Source organism: Sus scrofa, chromosome 1 (genome assembly GCF_054392235.1).
Source record: "Sus scrofa isolate SSC_HxYL_T2T_F1_AM1 chromosome 1, Sscrofa_HxYL_maternal_Yorkshire_Landrace_v2.0, whole genome shotgun sequence".
NCBI lineage: Eukaryota > Metazoa > Chordata > Mammalia > Artiodactyla > Suidae > Sus > Sus scrofa.
Window position 1 is genome coordinate 54,429,484 of NC_139383.1, and position 19,890 is coordinate 54,449,373.

Genomic DNA, 19,890 nt, shown 5'->3' on the forward strand with positions numbered 1-19,890 from the left:
TGAGGCACTGGGCCAGCGTGACCACCTCACAGCTTGATTTATTTGGGGAGACCTAGAAGGTTCTTGACCTGTGAGGCTCTTTCATCTCTCGGGACTTTTGCTGCATGCTTGCTTTTGGTGGCCCCATTTCCTGCTGAAATTATCACTCTGTGGCTGCTGTGTCCACCCATCAGAGGCTTTCAGAACAGATCCCTTTATCAGTTTCGTGCCAGAGGCCAGAGCAACTGTGTCTGAACCTTGTTCCCATCGCAGCACAGTGGACAGGCTGACACTGGCACAGAATTCCAGATTACAGGGAAGAGGCTGCAGGGCCCAGGGGCTAAGGACCTCAGCCTTGGGAACTCACTCTCTGTTTCTTTTTTTCCTCTCTCTCACCAATTATTTATTGTTCATTCATCCAGTAAATATTTCCCAAGCATTTCTTCTGTGTTAAGTATATTTTAAATGGATTGTGGGGGCCGATTAATGCATATTCCTTAATAACAAGGAAGAAATGGCTTTGCTTAATCTGCTGTAACTAGAGAATCCAGAAAGTGGAGGATTTCTCCATAAAAACAAAATACTCCAGCATAATGAGAGGTCTTCATAGAAGGCCAGCAGATGGCTTGTGTCCCCTCCTGCAGAGCAAGAAATAGAAGCATCAAGACTCAGGCCTTGGACTTAAGCCCCCTGTGTCAGCCCCCAGTGCCCACCCACTCAGGCCAAGTGCTTTTATTTCACTGTCACCCTGAGGGGTATTCTTATTATTTATTCTGTCCATTCATTCACTGATATCACTGGGAGTGTGTGTTTATGGGTGAAGGGAAGCTATGAAGAAATGGCAGCTCCTCCTAGGAAAAGCTTTGGGAAAGAAAAAAACCTGGACGTGGGCATGAGGGCTCAGAGGACAGTGAGGTCAGGGTGCGGCGTAACTGAATTTGGTTGCAGATTCCATCCACACACCTTGTGGAATAAGCATAATAGCGAAAAGTCAGAAGGGGTTTGAAAGTATTGCCTTCAGCATGAGTTGCTCCCTGCAAATGTATCTTACTGCTATTACAGGCCCATAGATTCCACCCTTGTAATTATTAGTGCAGGCATGAAAACAAGTTCATCTCAAATGTCAGTCTACAGTTGTGCTACAAATGCTGTGTAGGGTTAAAGGAACAGGGAAAGATGCTTGGCTCTGTTATGTTGTATCTTTTATTGCACCAAACTCTTCCTGAGGTATTAATAAATACCTCACTTTATTTATAAAAACAGTAGAAATGAATGAATAAGTAACGTATTTAACACATTTCTTGGAGTTCCCGTTGTGGCTCAGTGGCTAATGAATCCGACTAGGAACCATGAGGTTGCGGGTTCAACCCCTGCCCTTGCTCAGTGGGTTAAGGATCTGGCTTTGCCGTGAGCTGTGGTGTAGGCTGCAGACACGGCTTGGATCCTGTGTTGCTATGGCTCTGGCGTAGGCCGGTGGCTACAGCTCCAATTAGATCCCTAGCCTGGGAACCTCCATATGCTGCAGGAACAGCCCAAGAAATGGCAGAATGACAAAAAAAAAAAAAAAATGTCTTGAGTGCCTGCTGCACCGGCAGCGAGGGTGGGAGCGAGGGTGAGCCTGCACTGTCTGTCCTTCTGCAGAGCGGAGGAGTGGTGGTGCTCTGATAAGTCAAGGGAAGAGGAGAACCCAGGGGAAGGTCAAGGTGAAGAAATGGAACATGAGCTTCTAAAGAATATGTGTTTACAAGGGGGTTGTTGGGGACTGATTTTTGTAGGAAGAGTGTGTGTAGAAGAAAGAAATTTGATGGAAATTTTTCTGCTTACTCATTTATTCATCCTATACAACATCTTACTGTGCTCCAGGGACTGTGCTGGGCAATACAGGGACTCGGTGGGCAGGCGCAGAGTCTGCCAGGGCTGCACCAGGGAACCGTCAGAGCAGAGGAGGGACAGCTTACTCCGGGAGGGCCATGAGGGTTTAGGGATATCTCTCTTCTGGAAGGACCATCAGCCTTCAGAAGCTGAAGCCATTAGTTAAATAAGGTCAGAAAGGCCTGGCATGAGAAAGGACTGGTCTGTCTCCCTATTTATGCATTAATAGGTTGATCACCAGATGTCTATCTTATGCAGAGGGACAAAGATACATGAGAATACAGAGAACTGCAAGTAGTCAGGATTTTATTTTGAGTGCTCACTCTGTACTAGGCCTTCTGCAAACCCTGTTATGTCCAAGCATAGAGATTAAGAAGGTTGGAGCCCATTTGCAGCGCCATGGATGGAACTAGGGACTCTCATACTAAGTGAAGTAAGTCAGAAAGAGAAAGACAAATACCATATGATATCACTTCTCTGTGGAATCTAATATATGGCACAAATGAGCCTATCTACAGAAAAGAAACTAACTCATGCACATGGAGATCAGACTTGTGGTTGCCAAGGGGGAGTGCAGAGGGAGTGGGATGAACTGGGAGTTTGGGGTTAGTAGATGCAAACTATTGCATTCGGACTGGATAAGCAATGAGATCCTGCTGTTCAGCACAGGGAACTATATCCAACCACTTGTGATGGGACATAATGGAGGAGAATGTGAGAAAAAGTGTGTATATAAATGTGTAACTGGGTCCCTTTGCTCTACAGCAGAAATTGACAGAACATTGTAAATCAACTATAATAAAAAAATTGGATAAAAAATAAAACTCTAAAGAAAGAAGAAGGTTGGAGTCAAACAGAAGTATCTCTGGTCCCAGCTGTACCACTTCTTCATGGTGTGACCTTGAATGGTTCATTTAATGTCTCTAGATCCCAGTTTTTCTCCTCTATAACATGAACGTAGTAATAATACCAACATCACAGCAGGAAAGCAGGTTTTCTCCACACAAGCACCTTGCCTGATGCTGGCCTGTGGCATCATCACATTAGCAAGTGCTGGCTCACCTTCATTACAACTTTTGTTTTATTCATTGACTGCCCTTCAAGAGGACGTTGGAGTTTAGAAATGTGCCCAGGTCACTGCTTATGAGTGATGGAGCCAGGCCTGCCCGCTGCCCACTGCCTGGGGGTGGGTGTCAGAGGGAGCCGGAGGGCAAGGCCAGACCAGATGTCAAAGAGCTCAAGACATTGAACTTGATCACAGAGATGGGGGGAGCCTCTGTGGGACCTTAAGGTCCAGACGGACAAGTTCAGATTTGCATTTTAGAAAGATGATTCTGGCAGCAATATACAGGATGATTTAGATAAGGGAATGGCAGGGGGAGGAGAGTGAGGAAAGGGGGTTGGAAGCCAGTTAGGAAGCTGTTGTGGAGAGAATGGGCAGGACCACATGCAGGTGGTAGCAACGGGGTGGGCTGAACAAGAGCATTTGGGCAAAAGCAAGAGATGCTTCCGGGAGGTGAGGGAAAGGGAGCAATCGGGGTGAGAGATAAATCTGCTCTGGGGCCCCTGGCTTTACTGACTGGCCACCTTGCAACAAAACAGGAATCCCAGAGGCAGGGGCTTTAATCATGATAAGCTTGAGATACTTAGGATATGCTGGGGGGCAATGTCCACGTTGTAGTCAGACATACTGAAGCAGAGTCAGGAGGAAAGTCAAGGATGCAGATGCTCAGTGTGGACTTGAAGGTATGGGTGCAAGTGAGATCGTTCAGGCAAGCCATGCCCAGCACCCCACACCCACATTAGGGCTCCACGCCCAGCCACCCGCCAGGCAGAGAGGTGAAAAGGCAACCAACGTCCCCACTTTTGGGACATTACACTTAAGTCCAGGGAGGAGACAGCAAGCAAAACAAATAAAAGAAAGCAGCAACTCCAGCTGTGGCTGAGTGCGAGCAGTAAAATGTTGTTGGTAAAGTGCACGACAGACGCCACATTGAATAATCCTTCATTAAGAGCTGTAGAAACATTCCTTTAAAAAAAAAAAAAAAAAAAAACCTTTAGTTCTCTGGTGGTTCAGCAAGTTAAAGATCTGGCCTTGTCACTGCAGGTTCAATCCCTGGCCCCAGAACTTCTGCATGCCGCGGGCACCACCAAAAAAAAAAAACAAACTTTACATTAAGCAAGATAGTTATTGTAATCTCATAAGGCAGACTTATTTCACCACAGGAAGAAACCATGATATTCTAAGAGAAGAGAGAAAAACATAATTGCCCAAGACTGGGAGAACCTTTAACTAGGTCAGCCTTTAGGAGGGAGGCATTAGGTAAGAGAAAGAAGTACAAATGAGTAGATACTCAGAGATGGGAGGAAAGGCACGTTCAGCAATTCTGAGTTGAATCGGGGAGACAGACAGATGGGAACATGAAGACACTGCTGCTCTCTCTGTGTAAACACCTGCACGGGAGAACACGATGCACGTGGCCCTGAGTGCAGGTGCTCAGGGGAGGCGAGGGGCTCTGGCGCCCAGCAGGGCAGAGATGGCAGATGCAGTGGCTCAGGGAGCACTCGAGTGGGAGGACTCCAGGAACATGCAGAACAAGCTGCTGAGCAGTGGTGGGTGTAGGAAGGAGGAAGGCGGGGACAGTAAGAGAATGAGGTGGGGGGGGATCTAATTTAGGTGGAGGGGTCACGGGCCAACACTCCAGGCGAAATTGGGTGCAGTGTTTAGAAAGTTTGAGACTCACAGGTTCACATACTAAGCTAGCAAGTTGGCCTTGGCAGCCAGAGCAGGTGGTAGGTGCCGAGAGGAAATGGGCTTCTTCCAGGAGGCCTGTGGAGAAGGGCGGGGAAGCTTTCTGGGAAGTGGCTGGCACATGGCATTTTTGTCAGCATCACCTCAGGGGAAGCAGCCAGACATCAGAGTGGTTGCTTTGCTCCCCCGTCCCCTGCCTCATAGCCCGTCCCAGAGCAGAGAGGAACTCGGGCGAGTAGAGAAGCTGGGAGCAGGGGTTGCATTAAACTGTGCCAGCTCCTCCCCAAGCCCTGGCTCTGGGACCAGTCCAGAACCCCAAGGGCCCGTGATGGTTTCGCCACCCTGCTCTTCCTCATTCTCAGAGGTGAAGCTGCTGGGAATGAAACACAGGGTGGCCCCATGCTAACTGAAGGCAGAAACCAATGGCCCACTGTCAAGTACGATCGTTGCCTTACCCTTGGGGAGCCTCGTGTTCCCAGAAGACAAGAGGACCACAGAGTCCTTGGGAAGAAAGGGCTATGGGAACATAATGACATCATGGTCCAGGAGATGCTGAGCTGCAGTGGGGAGGGGACGCCCCTGATGTCTGTAACATGTTCCCAGACCCTTTGGCTGAAGTCGTGTTGTTCTCCCCGTCAAATGGGGTTGGAAGGATTGGGCTGGTGGACTGAAAGATGGGCTCGTGAGAGAAAACAGTATGAAATGGCTGGGCAGAGCCTGGTAAATGAAGGCTCTCAGACCTGGCAATGGCAGGACAGTGGATGTCCAGCCGGGTCTCCACATGTCTCCTGCACGCATTGATGTCACCCTCAGCAGGTGCAGCGGGGCCTGGGGAGCACTTAAGCCAGATGACCTGGCTGCTCCTGGGCCCAACTCCGGGGCCCTGGAGTAAAACCTCTGGGCGTGAGGAGGATAGTGGTCATGCAGCTGGCTTCATAGGGCTCTGCCAGGTTTGGGGGCCCCCAGGCTAAGGTAATGTTCTTTAAAGTATGCTTTTATTGGCAATTCCAGAGTACCTAATTCTTTTTCTCTTTTCCTTTTCTACTAGGCCCTGGGAAATCATGAATTTGATAATGGTGTAGAAGGACTGATTGATCCACTCCTCAAAGAGGCCAAATTTCCAATTCTGAGTGCAAACATTAAAGCCAAGGGGCCGCTAGCGTCTCAGATTTCAGGACTTTATTCACCCTATAAAATTCTTCCTGTTGGTAATGAAGTCGTGGGAATTGTCGGATACACTTCAAAAGAAACCCCTTTTCTCTCAAATCCAGGTACTTTCTTCTTTTATAGCCCTCACTGCTTGAAAATAGATGCACTAAATGGAAGCTTGGGCTTATTTTTAGGGACCGTTGGTTAAAGTAGAAACAATGTGTAGGGTTGGACGCGTGGGGACTTAGATGATGTTGATAAAAACCAATCCAGTGGCTTCCAGTTGTCCTGAGCTACTTCTGAAAGATACTCACTCTCCTTCCTGCTCGGCGAACTTCTTTGTTGACATAATCAATATCTTTGTTTAATTGAGTGCATTCAGAATTGGATGAGAAGGCCATTTCTATCCAGTGCTAAACATGACAAAGTCCCTCACTGGAGAATGAGAGCCATGTGAGTCATGCCCTCTGGAGCCAGGGAGCCCAGAGCCAGGGTTTTACCTCAATTTCCTTCATCTTTCCTTTTCTAGTCTCTTTCCTTCATCTTTTCCTTTCCTTTCCATGTCTAGTGAACGCTCCTTTCTCCCTTCTTCATTGTTTATCTCTTGTAGTTTTAATGACTCTGTTATATCTGGCTTTCTGGGGAAAAATATATATATATATTCCTGAATAGTCTTATATATATATAGATAGATAGATAGATATTATGTATATATGTGCTTTTTTTTTTTTTTTTTTGTCTTTTTAGGGCCGCCCCCTTGGCATATGGAGGTTCCCAGGCTAAGGGTCAAATCAGAGCTGTAGCTGCTGGCCTACAACATAGCCACAGCCATGCCAGATCCAGGCCGCATCTGTGACCCACACCACAGCTCATAGCAACACCAGCTCCTTAACCCACTACATGAGGCTAGGGATCAAACCTGTGTCCTCATGGATACTAGTCAAATTCATTTCCCCTGAGCCACGACCAGAACTCCTTCCGATATATGCTTTATATATACATACACACATGTATGACCCTGAGGCCATTCAGGAAACATTTTGGAGCCACTTTTGCAGAACAGTTTGGCAGTGAGACCAAAAATACATTTTTTTTCTAAATTATCCAAATCAATTTTCTTTCCACATTTGAAGAAAAAAAAGGAAACTAGGAGCTAACAGAAACAAGGTTTTCATTTAGAATTACCCGATTAAGTACATCTAATTATTTAACAGTTGGAAAAGTCATATATATTGTTGTTAAAATAGGTGCAGGCCATCAGAAACAACAAAAAGGTCAACTTGACCCTTAGCAGCCCCAGCAGGGAGAGGGTCCTACAGGGCTTGGCAGCAGAGCTTGGTCATTCTTTGCTGGTGGAGATGTGGGGCCTGTCAGCAACCCAGGCAGCAGTTGGGCATCTGCCCCACGGTGACCAAGCCTCTGCACACAGTCAATAGCTGTGGCTGAGGACACAGTGAAACCACAAAGGGCGGTCGTAGATGTGATGAGCTTTTGAAGTGTTTTAAGAATGCTCTTCTGACTAAAAGGGATGTGGTCCCACCAGAGGGACTTTTTGATGCCTCAGGCTGCTTTCTACGGCCCGGCCAGACCTCAGTCCTTCCCCAGCCCTGCAGACAGCGCTGCTCAGGCTGCTCAGATCTTCCCCGGGGCTCAGGGGATGCTGCCTCTCTGGGCCACCTTGGGCTTTGCTGCCCAGAAGAGGGTGGAGATTACAGAGCAAACCAGTCACTGACGAGAAGAGAGCTGGGGTGACATGGCCCAGACTGGCCGCAGGTCCCCCTCAGCCTAGCAGCCCCAAAAAAACACCTCCCCTTTGTCACATTTGCCCTTGATGCCGGCCTCTTACATAACCGGAGCAGCCTGAGGACAGAGCTGGGTCTCCTCTGAGGAACATCTGGAACGTAACAGAGCTGAGGATCTTTGGATGAAGATGTGGACATGTTGAATAACTGAATAATTATGTGTCTCTGTAATTTCCATTCCATCTAGGGGAGTTTTGAGTTCCCTTAGAGTAGAATGTAATGAAATGCCATGAAACAGTCATAAACAAAGTCAGAGAGGGGGGAGGAGGTCCAGTGAGTGAAAGGCATGATGGCAGGCTGGGTGGGGGGGGTTGGGTAGACTTGGCCCCTTCAGGGGTGTGCAGAGCGTCCTGGAGCAGAGGGCATTCCAGAAGCGAAGTCTGAGTCACCTGCCAGGACACAGGCTCCTGAGGGCTAGGACCTGCTTGGTGTCAGCACGGAAGGTTCTCAGTGAGTATTGCCGGAATGAACCTGAGGGAGCAGGGAGGTGTGGGGCCAGGGTGTTCACTGTCCCGGAAGAAGGGTTCTAAATAGGGAAAACTAGAAAGTGGGGTGAGGATTGCACAGTCAGGCTGAGGACTTCAGCATGATTTGGAGAAAAGCATTACTGTTTCTTTAACAGTCACCAATAAAAAGATAAAAGGGGAGTTCCCTTCGTGGAGTAGTGGAAACAAATCCAGACTAGTATCCATGAGGATGTGGGTTCGATCCCTGGCTTCCCTCAGTGGGTTGGGGTTCCAGCATTGCCATGAGCTGTGGTGTAGCTCACAGACATGGCTCGGATCCCGCATGGCTGTGGCGTAGACTGGCAGCGATAGCTCTGATTCGACCCCTAGCCTGGGAACTTCCATATACTGCAGATTTGGCCCTAAAAAGCAAAAAAAAAAAAAAAAAAAAGATAAAAGGGGGCGGTAAAGAGACAGGGACTCCAGAAATCAGACCACCCTTGCTGGGACTCTGAGAGCACCCCGTTAGAGTTCTTTACCAGGTTGTAAAAGACGGGGGGGTCTCAAGAGGCCATGCTCTTTCCAGCAGCTCCCTGGAGAGAAGGCTGGACCCTGCCTGCAGGGACAGTGCTGAGCTGGGCAGGGATGGAGCAGTGAATCTGGGGACACTTGCTTCTCCCAAGACCACAGGTCCAGCAGCCTGGTTCATCCGGAGGATCTCTGGCCCCAAATCCAGCCTTATTCCTCCAATCCTGGTGGCCTGGGTGCCCACAGGTATAGTTTGTGTTTGTAGCACATTTATTTTCACTAGATGATGAAATACTTCTAGCTCCCCCATGAGATCCTGAGATACAGCCCATGCTTTTTCTCTGTGGGATGATGAGCCCGTGAGATTTCTGATGTGTTAGATGAATACATTCCTTTGTCCTCAGAGGCCTTTCTCTGAACTTTTTGCTCCTTCTTGCCAGCCACACTGAAGCAGAGGATGGTAGTCTTCTTTGAAAGGATCAGCAAACATTCATTCAGTTTCATTCATTCAGGCGTTCCCCCGACTTCCTGCCTATGTGCCAGGTGCTGTTCTAGGTCCCAGGGATACTAACCCCAAAAAGCCCTGCCCGCTGGAGCTAACACAGTTAGTGAGAGAACAAATAAATGAGTAAAATGTTTGGTGCATCAGAAGGTGGTAAATGGCATAGAGAGAAATTAAGCAGTGGGGGGAGAGGCATGCGTGGCATGGGGGAGGGAGCATCTAATCATCTTAAGGGGAGATTCAGGGAGAGGCTCACAGAGATGATGACATGGTGCTGAGGGTGACCCAGGAGCTCTGGGCTTCTTGGGATGACTGGCAAAAAATAAATAAATAAATAAATAAGCAGATTATTTGTGATGTCCTCATGGCAGATAGTGGTGGCCAAACTGTTACAACTGCTGATTTTTAAATGTTACCTGTGAGTTACCAGGACAGCACTGCGGGTCCCAGCTAACACATCTTCGAGCCGCTGGTTTTCAGGCTCTCCATCTGAGTTCCCCCCAGGGCTTTGCAGTCAGTGGAGCTGTTCATTTTTCACCCTTCTTTTGCACATGTTGGGTTGACTACTGCAGGGGACTCCAGAGCTCCCCTACCTGGAGCGCACAGAGACTCCCAAACACCACAGCATCACAAGGGAAGTTTCTAACAGTCTTGTAGCTCCTTAGAAAGATGAATACCAAAAAAAAAAAAAAATGGAGTTCCCATCGTGGCTCGGTGGTTAACGAATCCAACTAGGAACCATGAGGTTGCAGGTTCGATCCCTGGCCTCACTCAGTGGGTTAAGGATCCGGCGTTGCTGTGAGCTGTGGTGTAGGTTGCAGACACGGCTCGGATCCCCAGTTGCTGTGGCTCTGGCATAGGTCAGTGGGTACAGCTCCGATTAGACCCCTAGCCTGGGAACCTCCATATGCCGTGGGTGTGGCCCTAGAAAAGACAAAAAGACAAAAGAAAAAAAAAAAGAAAGAAAGATGAATACTTTGCTGACTAGAGATGGCAGACTCCTGGGTTTTGAAAGGTCTTTACAAGATCGAGATCATACTTTGGCATTTTCATTTTAGTGATGGTTCTGGGATATTAGCATAAGGGAATATGGACTATCTAGAGGATCCCAAGTCACAGACTGCTGGACGTGACTTCAGGGCAGTGCATCTGTGTTTGTAGTCACCTCTGTGCCAGTCAGCTGGGGTTTGGCCACAGGGACAGAGAGAAAGCCTGGCAGCCTTGCCACACTGGGTTCCAGGTGCCCACAGCGCATGGAGCACCCGGGCTGTGCAGCCACACGTGCACTCATTAACCGCACCAGTAGACCAGCTTCGCTCACCACTGCGTGGGGGCAGTGAGCAACCCAAAGGATGCTCATGCCCTCAGAACCAGTCCTCGGATGAGATCCGATTCTGCTCCAGCGCTGACTTATCAAGTGGACGGAACAAAGTGGTCAGCAGCGTCCTCAGAGTGGCATGCAACGACAAGTGGCTGCCAAGAATTTCAAGTTTGAAGACTGATTATGCTGAAGTTGCAAACGAAGGTGTAGAGTAGCTAATCTGTCTGTTTTGTTTTGTTTTCTGGTTTGTTTGGTTTTGTGTCAGTTTTCCTGAGATCTGGTTGACATCCAGCAGCGCAATGACTTGGCATCCACAACATCATGCTTACATGCTCAGGCACACTCTGCATGGGCATGACGGTAGTCTAAATGTAAAAATAGACTTCAAAAGTAAATAGATTCCATGTTGGAATTTCCTCATAGTTTCAGATTGAATTCAAGCAACATAATATCTGTAACCTTAAACCAATGCAATATATTAAGCAAATATATTGACTAAGGATATTGATGTGAGTTTGTATTGGCTTTGTAAGGATTTTATATTGAATTTATAAATAAGTTTTGGTCTCAGTAATTTAAGAGCTGTAGGAGGTTAAGGTGTTTTTACTAGGTATGCCTCTATAATAAGCCATACCATAAAAATGACTGTTAGTAAATGTCTATATTTATTTTCTTCCTTAGGAACAAATTTAGTATTTGAAGATGAAATTGCTGCACTGCAACCCGAAGTCGACAAGCTAAAAACTCTAAATGTGAACAAAATTATTGCACTGGGACATTCTGGTTTTGAAATGGATAAACTCATCGCTCAGAAGGTGAAGGGCGTGGACGTGGTGGTGGGAGGACACACCAACACGTTTCTTTACACAGGTAAAAGCTGAGGAGGGTTGGGTAATGTATGTTGCAGATACGTTATAACCTATACAGGCAGTCATGTATATATATGATGCACACACTAAGGGCTAACATGTAAATTTTGCTCGAAGAGACATTTCTTTAGAAGTTTTATTGCAATGCGGTTGATTTACCATGTTGTATTAGTTTCAGGTACATAGTGCAGTAATTCAGTTATACATATATATTACAGAAGAATATAAGAGTATATGTATATTGGAGTTCCCGTCGTGGCTCAGTGGTTAACGAATCCAACTAGGAACCATGAGGTTGTGGGTTCGATCCCTGGCCTCACTCAGTGGGTTAAGGATCCGGTGTTGCCGTGAGCTGTGGTGTAGGTTGCAGACTTGGCTCAGATTCCGGGTTGCTGTGGCTCTGGCGTAGGCCAGCGGCTATAGCTCTGATTAGACCCCTAGCCTGGGAACCTCCATATGCTGCAGGAGTGGGCCTAGAAAAGGCAAAAAGACAAAAAAAAAAAAAAAGAATATAATATAAAAGAATGTTTTATATATATATATATTTTTTTTGTTTTAGAGTCTTTTCCATTATAGGTTTTACAAGATATGGAGCATAATTCCTTGTGCTATACAGTAGTTCCATGTTGATTATCTATTTTATACATAGCAGTGTATATCCGCTAATCCCAAACTCCTAACTTATGCCTCCCTCCCTTCCCCTTTGGTAACCATAAGTTTGTTTCCTATGTCTGTGAGTCTTTCCATTTAGTAAATAAGTTCATTCGTATCATTTTTTTAGATTCCACATTATAAGTGATATCATATGGTGTTTGTCTTTCTCTGTCTAGCTTACTTTCACCTAATATGATAATCTCTAGGTCCATCTATGTTGCTGCAAATGGCATTATTTCATTCTTTTTTATGGCTGAGTAGTATTCCATTGAGTATAGGTAGCACATCTGCTTTATCCATTCATATGTCAATAGACACTTTGGTTGCTTCCATGCAAAGACAAATTACTGAGAATAATTAAATGGTTTCATAGTTATGTCAGTTCCATTCATTTATGTACATTATAAATATATATATATATAACATATGCATAAAAATATATGTGTATAACAGTAAATTTACTGAGTCCCAAGCAAAAGTCAGTGTATGTCAAAAAGCAGCGTGTTGGAGTTCCCACTGTGGTGCCGTGGGTTAAGAATCCGGCATAGTCTCTGACGCGGTGCAGGTTCAATCTCCAGCCAGGCAGAGTGGGTTAGGGATCCAGCATTGCAGCAGCTATGGCGCAGGTTGCAGCTGTGGCTCAGATTCGAGCCCTGGCCCTGGAAACTTCCATATGCCACAGGTGTGGTCGAAAAGGAAAAAAAAAAAAAAAAAAAAAACAGCATGTCATATAAAAATTTTAAGCATAAACAAAATAATGTAAATAAGGCCGTCACAGCTCAAGGGGGCAAACTTGATTGGTAGGTTCACAGGTGGCAGAAGTTGGAACTCTGGGCTCAAGTCCTGACCCAGCTGCATCCTAGGACTAGAGTGTCCTGGAGCCACAGGCCCCCGCCCTCTTGAGAGCACTGTCTCTCTTCTGTCCTCCCTCTCTTTTCCTGTCTTTGGTCTTAGGTAGTTTTAGCTAGAAAAACTCTTAACTTCTTTTTCCATTTGAACCTATAATGTCCCAAAACTTCTGGGTTTGCCTCAAGTCTTTGCCTCAAGTCTTTGCCTCAATGAGTCTTTCCCACCTTGCTCCCCCCACCCACCACCGCTTCATGGAGCTTCGCAGAATATTTTTTTTTTTTTTTTTTTTTGCTTTTTAGGGGCGCACCTGGGCATATGGAGGTTCCCAGGCTAGGGGTCTAATCCGAGATACAACTGCTGGCCTACACCACAGCCACAGCAACACCAGATCCAAGCCTCATCTTCGACCTACACCACAGCTCACGGCAATGCCAGATCCTTAACCCACTGAATGAGGCTGGGTTTCAAACCCACAACCTCATGGTTCCTAGTTGGATTCACTTCCACTGTGCCACGACGGGAACTCTGTGCAGTTTATTTAAGAAAAGGAAGGTGAGGAGGTGGGCCTGGCTGGAACTGACTTTTAGCAGCAGTGGGAAGGCAAGCTTTGCTGGGGACCAGCCCCCCTTGGACCGGTTGATGCTTCACCCATGTCTATTTGAGCTAGCTAAGGTGATCCTAATTTATAAAAGCAAAAATAAAAAACACCCCAAACAGTAAGAATTGCCCAAACATGTTAAAAGGAGTTATCACTAAGAAGAGCATATGGGTAATTTTTACTTTCTTGTTAGCACCTTTGAGTATTTTCAAATAAATGCATGTTACTTTTTTTTTTTTTTTTTGGTCTATTTTTGCCATTTTCTTGGGCCGCTCCCACGGCATATGGAGGTTCCCAGGCTCGGGGTCAAATCAGAGCTGTAGCCGCCGGCCTACGCCAGAGCCACAGCAACATGGCATCTGAGCCATGTCTGCCATCTACACCACAGCTCACGGCAATGCTGGATCCTTAACCCACTGAGCAAGGCCAGGGATCGAACCCGCAACCTCATGGTTCCTAGTTGGATTCGTTAACCACTGAGCTACGACAGGAACTCCTGCGTGTTACTTTTGCAATCACAAAGACACACAAATTATAAAAAGAAAAGAAACACAAGGAGTTCCCATTGTGGCTCATCGGAAATGAGCCCGACTAGTATCCACGAGGATGTGGGTTTGATCCCTGGCCTCGATCAGTGAGTTAGGGATCCAGCGTTGCTGTGAACAGTGGTATAGGTTGCAGACACAGCTCAGATCCTGCATTCCTGTGCCTGTGACTAGGCCGGCAGCTACAGCTTGGATTCGCCCCCTAGCCTGGGAACTTCCATATGCTGTCGATGCGGCCCTAAAAAGCAAAAAGAAGGATGGAAGAAAGGAAGAAAGAAACACACGCAGTATTGGGTCAGAGTTCTCATTCCTGACTCACCTGAAGGACCTTGTAGGTCCTTCATCGCCTCTGGACCTCTTAGCTTCTCTTCAGAATGGGGATGACAATGTTCCAAGTGCCTCATTGTCATGAAAATTACATGAGATGGTGTCTGTGAAAGACCCTGATGGACTGTACGTAACCATGTCTGGTGTGTAGTGGAGTGGGGCTGCCCGCCAGCACATGTGCCAACAAAGCAGGGATGTTGGGGACGCCGCCACAGGGTGGGGCTGCCCTTCACTTCAGTATCTGCATTCAGTTCCTTAGTGATTCAATCCCTTTGAAGTATTTTCCCTCTTAGTAGACACAGGCTAGGGACTAATATCAAACTGGATTACATCCATGCATGGTTGCAAAATCAATATAGTGGTTTGGTTTTTAACAGACCAGATTAAAGTAGATGCGGCCCTGACATTCCTCGTATGGGGATATATATGTATTGATTCATGAAGTGGGTGGGTGCAAAATGATGGGAACCCCAAGGATGTTGAGGAGCCCATGGGGATGTGAACTTCCTTGGTGCAGGTGACATGGCCATCAAGAATCTGAGAGCCGCTAACAGAACTTGGGGGAATTGCTGGACTGAGGGCACCAAGACTGGAGCATGTTAGCAGGCAGCTCTGGTTGGAGGTTCAGACTCTGGTGTGGACAGGCTGGGCCACTAGGGTGTCCCGGCCGGATCTCCCTCATCTGTAGAATGAGGGTTTGTCAGAAAGCATCATTGTGACTCCCTGTGTGCGATGAGTGGATGGAGTGAAGGGCCTGGAACGCTAGCCTGTCTTAACTTCAGGTATGTCCCAGCTCTGCGGATAAGACACCCTCCCGGGCTTTTTCTTAGCTTTCCTCCAAGACAGCGTCAGAACGCAGGACACACAGTAGCAGTGAGGTGTCTGCATCCTAGTCCTTGAGAGCAGTGGTTTCAAACTCATTTGACTGTGATGAATAGTAAGGCGTTGTTCATGAGGGCCCAATGCAAGTGCGGACGGACACACAGACACACACACACTAAATGAAATGTCTCCCAAAGCACCTGAGATGCACCCTGATATTTTCTGCTCTTCTGTTTCATTTTTTAAGTGCCCCTTTATCACTCAGTCAATTTCCTCATATGTTAGCCAGGCCATATATTTTTTTATGATTTTTATTTTTTTCCATTATAGCTGGTTTACAGTGTTCTGTCAATTTTCTGCTGTACAGCATGGTGACCCAGTTACACATACATGTATGGATTCTTTTTTCTCATGTTATCATGCTCCATCATAAGTGACCAGACATAGTTTCCAGGGCTACACAGCGGGATCTCATTGCACAGCTCAGCTTTCATGACCCATGTCCAAAACAGTGCCTGAACAATTAAAGGACCAACACCTCCTCTCAGATGCTGACTTGTCTTTACACCCTCTGAGTTGATGCCCTCCTCACAGCCCCCCGCTGCCCTGTGCAGCCTTGGTGTGTGGCCCTTGCCATCAGTCAGTGCGCCATGCGGGGCCTGAAGAGGCTCAGTGGCTGTGCCCAGCCTCCCATGAATTCTGCAGCCTGTGCATTTGTTCCTGTCACTTTGGTTCCAGCCAGTGAAATCCTGCTAAACAGAATGTGCCTTTTGCTAAGGAGATGGGTTTAGTGAATGATGAATGACTGGATGGACGGAAGATTTGAGGATGAAAATTAAACTTACGTATCCATAAACCTTGCAGTAGATAATTACAGTTTCTGGGAAAAACTCCCTGCAGACTATCCATCATTTATCTCACATTTCATGATTGCTGACCAGGATTAAACCTGTTTGCATGAAAATATTCAATTTTAATACTCATCATTTTGAGGAATGAAATTAGCAATTAAAGGTAATTCCCCCAAAAAAGGTAATTTCAGGACACAGTGGGGAATGAGGCTTTTTCTAAAATTTATTTTTATACAATTTTTTAAGGTTCCTTTCCATGTACCAGGCATATTTTCTTGTTTAAATAAATTTTCCCAGCCTTAAAAAACAAAACAAACAACAACAAACAACCTTCTCCTGAATTGCGTTTGGAATTAACACGAAGTTAAATATGATTGATTAATAAAATGAGAGTTAAAAGAATACATCTTTTGGAATCTTCAGTCTTGCTGAGAACCATTTCAGCACAAACACAGGACCCAACACACACACATACACACTCACCTGAAAGAAAATTTCACAAAGTATCTGGCTGCACCTGATATTTTCTGTTATTTAATTTTTTTTTTAGATGCTAGTGACCCCCTGTTGAATAAGCTTCATCATCCTGTAGCCAGTCCATATTTTTAAAAACTCAGTTTTAAACGAGGCATGACCAAAGCATGGCATGAGTGTTTCCCCTCCAAATATTGAAGCCACGGCAGGTCCTCTGAATTACAGCTGCTGTGCACGTGCAGACAACCCTGGCATTGCCTGACATTCTCACGTGGAAATAAAGAGGAGCAGACTTCCCCCACCAGGCTTGGAAAGCTGTAAGGAAGAGGGCTAGGAGGCAGGTGACTTCTCTAAAGGCATTAAATTCCTAGAGTTATGAACTGGTCCATTGCTGTTGCCCTTGGAGAAAAAAAGTGGTAAAGGGCGTGCAGGTGTCTCAGGGATTTTCACTCTTGTTGAAATAACCTTGTCTTTTAAAACAAGAAAATGGTCTCATTGTTTACTGCATCCACAGGACAGGGAACTTCTCTCCAACAAACAGCCACTTCCTTTGGGCATCAGTAGGACTGCTGACGTGGGGGTTTTGAATGCGCCGGGAGACTCAGCCAAAGGGCAGAGGCGTGGCTGGCAGCTGCAAAGATGCTGTCCCGAGTGGTCCAGGGACTCCCTCGTTCCAAAGGTCACAACTCGGGACCTCTCCGTCAGCTTCCAGTCATAGCCCAGCCTCAGCACTGGCTTCCTGCATGGAGCAAAGCCAAAGCCCCCTGGTTAACCATTTCTGCAGCCATGTAACACTGATCCTCGTTAGTGACGTCTCATGAAACTGCTTTCCCAGGCAAAGTGGGACGAGCCAAACCCCAAATGTGAAAAGAACAGCTGTAAAACACGGTCGAGTCATTTGGCAGGGTTGAGCTGTCAGGAAGGCGAATGGCCAGCTCCGTATGGTGAAATTGAAAGCCCATTCCTGTCTTCCCAGGACCACGGTTTGCGTTGCCCTGATTTTGCCCCCGATGGTCTTCGAGAAGGTTCCCATTCCTCCGACCTCACCGGGAAGTAACACAGGGTCGTGGAGAGGGCTTTGCACTGTGACAGACATGACTTCCCCCCAGGGTTGGTCACTGCTGGCTGTCCAACCTCGGATACATTACTCAGCTCCTCTGAGCTTCAGCTTTTTATTTTAACAAATGATCACAATGATACGATACCTCAGAGAGTGTTATAGGAATTCAGTGGGGTGATAACGTGAACAGAACTTGGCCCTGGAGCATCATAGGTCCAAGAAAAATACATCAATTCTTGGAGTTCCCATCGTGGCTCAGTGGTAACTAACCTGCCTAGTATCCATGAGGATCCCTGGCCTCGCTCAGTGGGTTAAGGATCCACATTGCTGTGGCTGTGGTGTAGGTCTCAGACATGGCTCAGATCCTGCGTTGCTGAGGCTGTGGCATACGCTGGCAGCTGCAGCTCCGATTCGACCCCTAGCCTGGGAACTTCCATCTGCCACAGGTGCAGTCCTAAAAAGACAAACAAACAAACAAAAAATACATGAATTCTCTAATATTCTGCAACATGGGAAAATAATGCATCTAATTTGAAATGAAAAAGAGGAAGATACAAAATGTTTTCTTTGACAGTTATGCAAACATATTTTATCCAGATTGTAGTCACTTGACACTCACAAATCCAAGCGAATTCAATGGGTCACTCACTCCTCCCTTTAATAAATGAAAAGACTCTTTATCTTACAAAATTTGGGAAACACTAGAGCTCTTCTCACCCACTTCCCCCCAAGTCTGATCATTCTTTGGGGCACCTATATTTTTCCTGATCCTCTTGGTCCTAATTCTTACTCATGTTGAATTCTCAGTCACTTCTGTTCTTGCCGCTTTCAAATCATTAGTCTCATTCACACAGCACAGACCCAAATATGGAAGTGACATTTCTTCTGGATCTCCCAGGATTCCATCCACGAAAGGCAGCTTCCTTTTCGGTCTGCCCAGCATGGCAGGGGACCACCGCTGTGCAGCACACCTGTGACAAGGAATGACTCTGCCTTCCAACAACCCCTCACCTCCCCACCCCACTCCCAGGCTGACTTTTTCCTCAGCCCACTCTCCTTCCTGTCCACACCCCCTTTATCCAAGGCTACCCCTGAAATAGTTTTTCTTCCACTATTTTTATGCAAACAACCAGACCCAAATGTCTGCCTCACCTCCTTCTGGGGAAGAAGACAGGAACAGCTGAGACTATCATTAGAGGAGTCTGCTTCCCTGTGTCCCTGTCAGACCCTTGTCCTCTCACAGGTGTTTACTAAACAGAAAATGGTTTCTCCTTTGAATGGATTCTGCCATCCACTGTTATCCATACATACAGTTTTTTTTGGCCATGCACGCAGCATGCAGAAGTTCCTGCACCACAGCAGTGACCTAAGCCACAGCAGAAACAACACCAAGATTCTTGACCCACTTGAGCCACCAGGGAACTCTGTAGAATGTTTTTTTTCCTTTGGCTGCCCCACCGCATATGGAATTCCCAGGCCAGTGACTAGATCCAAGCTGCAGTTACGACGTGCACCGCAGCTGTGGCAATGTAGGATCCTTTAACCCACTGTGCCAGGGCAGGGATCGAACCTGCATCCCAGCGCTGCAGAGATGCCACCAGTGGTGATGAAACTGCATGTTTTTTCCTTCTCTGTGTGCCAAACACTCTGTCTTGCTAGTTTTACTTTTGGGGGGAAAAAATGGACTTTTTAACCTCTCTGAACCCTATACACTGAACCATTAATCCCAAAGTTTGTTAAAAGAAAACTTTCCACAGACAATTGACTGCTCCATAGGCTTTTCCACAGTGATTCATGGATAGAGCAGCATCCTGTCTGGCAGAGAGAAAGGGGCCTAGGGAAGGAGCAGGAACAAGGAAGTTGCCCTGGCATTTCTGGAGGTTAAAGCAGGGCACCCTGCCTTCCTGGAGCGAAGCGGGGTCTTGGAATGTGTGCTGTTCGGGCAGCACTGACTGGGGGGCCCGGGCCTGCCGTTTTCTGGGGGAGCATGCAGAAGCATAGTGGAGTTCTGATTTGCTGACGGTGAGCTTAGCTTAGTAGCTCCTTCTTGGGCCCGATCTGGTTACTTTAACAAGTGGAACGATTACAGAAGTACTTGTTTTAAATGTTGTTTTAAAAAAGGAGACATAGGGAGTTTCCATTGTAGCTCAGCGGAAGTGAATCTCACTAGTATCCATGAGGATGCGGGTTCCATCCCTGGCTTCTTTCAGTGGGTTGGGGAGCTGGTGTTGCTACGAGCTGTGGTGTGTAGGTCGCAGACATGGCTCGGATCCCAAATTGCTGTGGCTATGGTGTAGGCCAGCAGCTCCAATTCGACCTCTAGCTTGGGAACTTCATACGCCGAGGGTGCGGCTCTAAAAAGCAAAAAAATAAAAGGGGGGATTGATACAGGGAGTTCCGTCTGTGGCGCAGTGGGTTAAGAATCTGACAGAATCTGACTGCAGTGGCTCAGGTCACTGCCGAGGTGAGGTTTGATCCCTGGCTAAGTGC

General features: G+C 46.8%; 1 protein-coding gene across 1 annotated transcript in view; it reads left to right on the forward strand.

The window, feature by feature from the left end:
• NT5E (5'-nucleotidase ecto) overlaps positions 1–19,890 on the forward strand; it is a 49,915-nt gene that overhangs the window by 12,837 nt on the left and 17,188 nt on the right. Inside the window, exons 2-3 of the mRNA XM_001927095.5 lie at positions 5,652–5,874; positions 11,033–11,221. Of these exons, the coding sequence (XP_001927130.2) occupies positions 5,652–5,874; positions 11,033–11,221 (412 nt within the window). The remainder of the gene's footprint in view (positions 1–5,651; positions 5,875–11,032; positions 11,222–19,890) is intronic.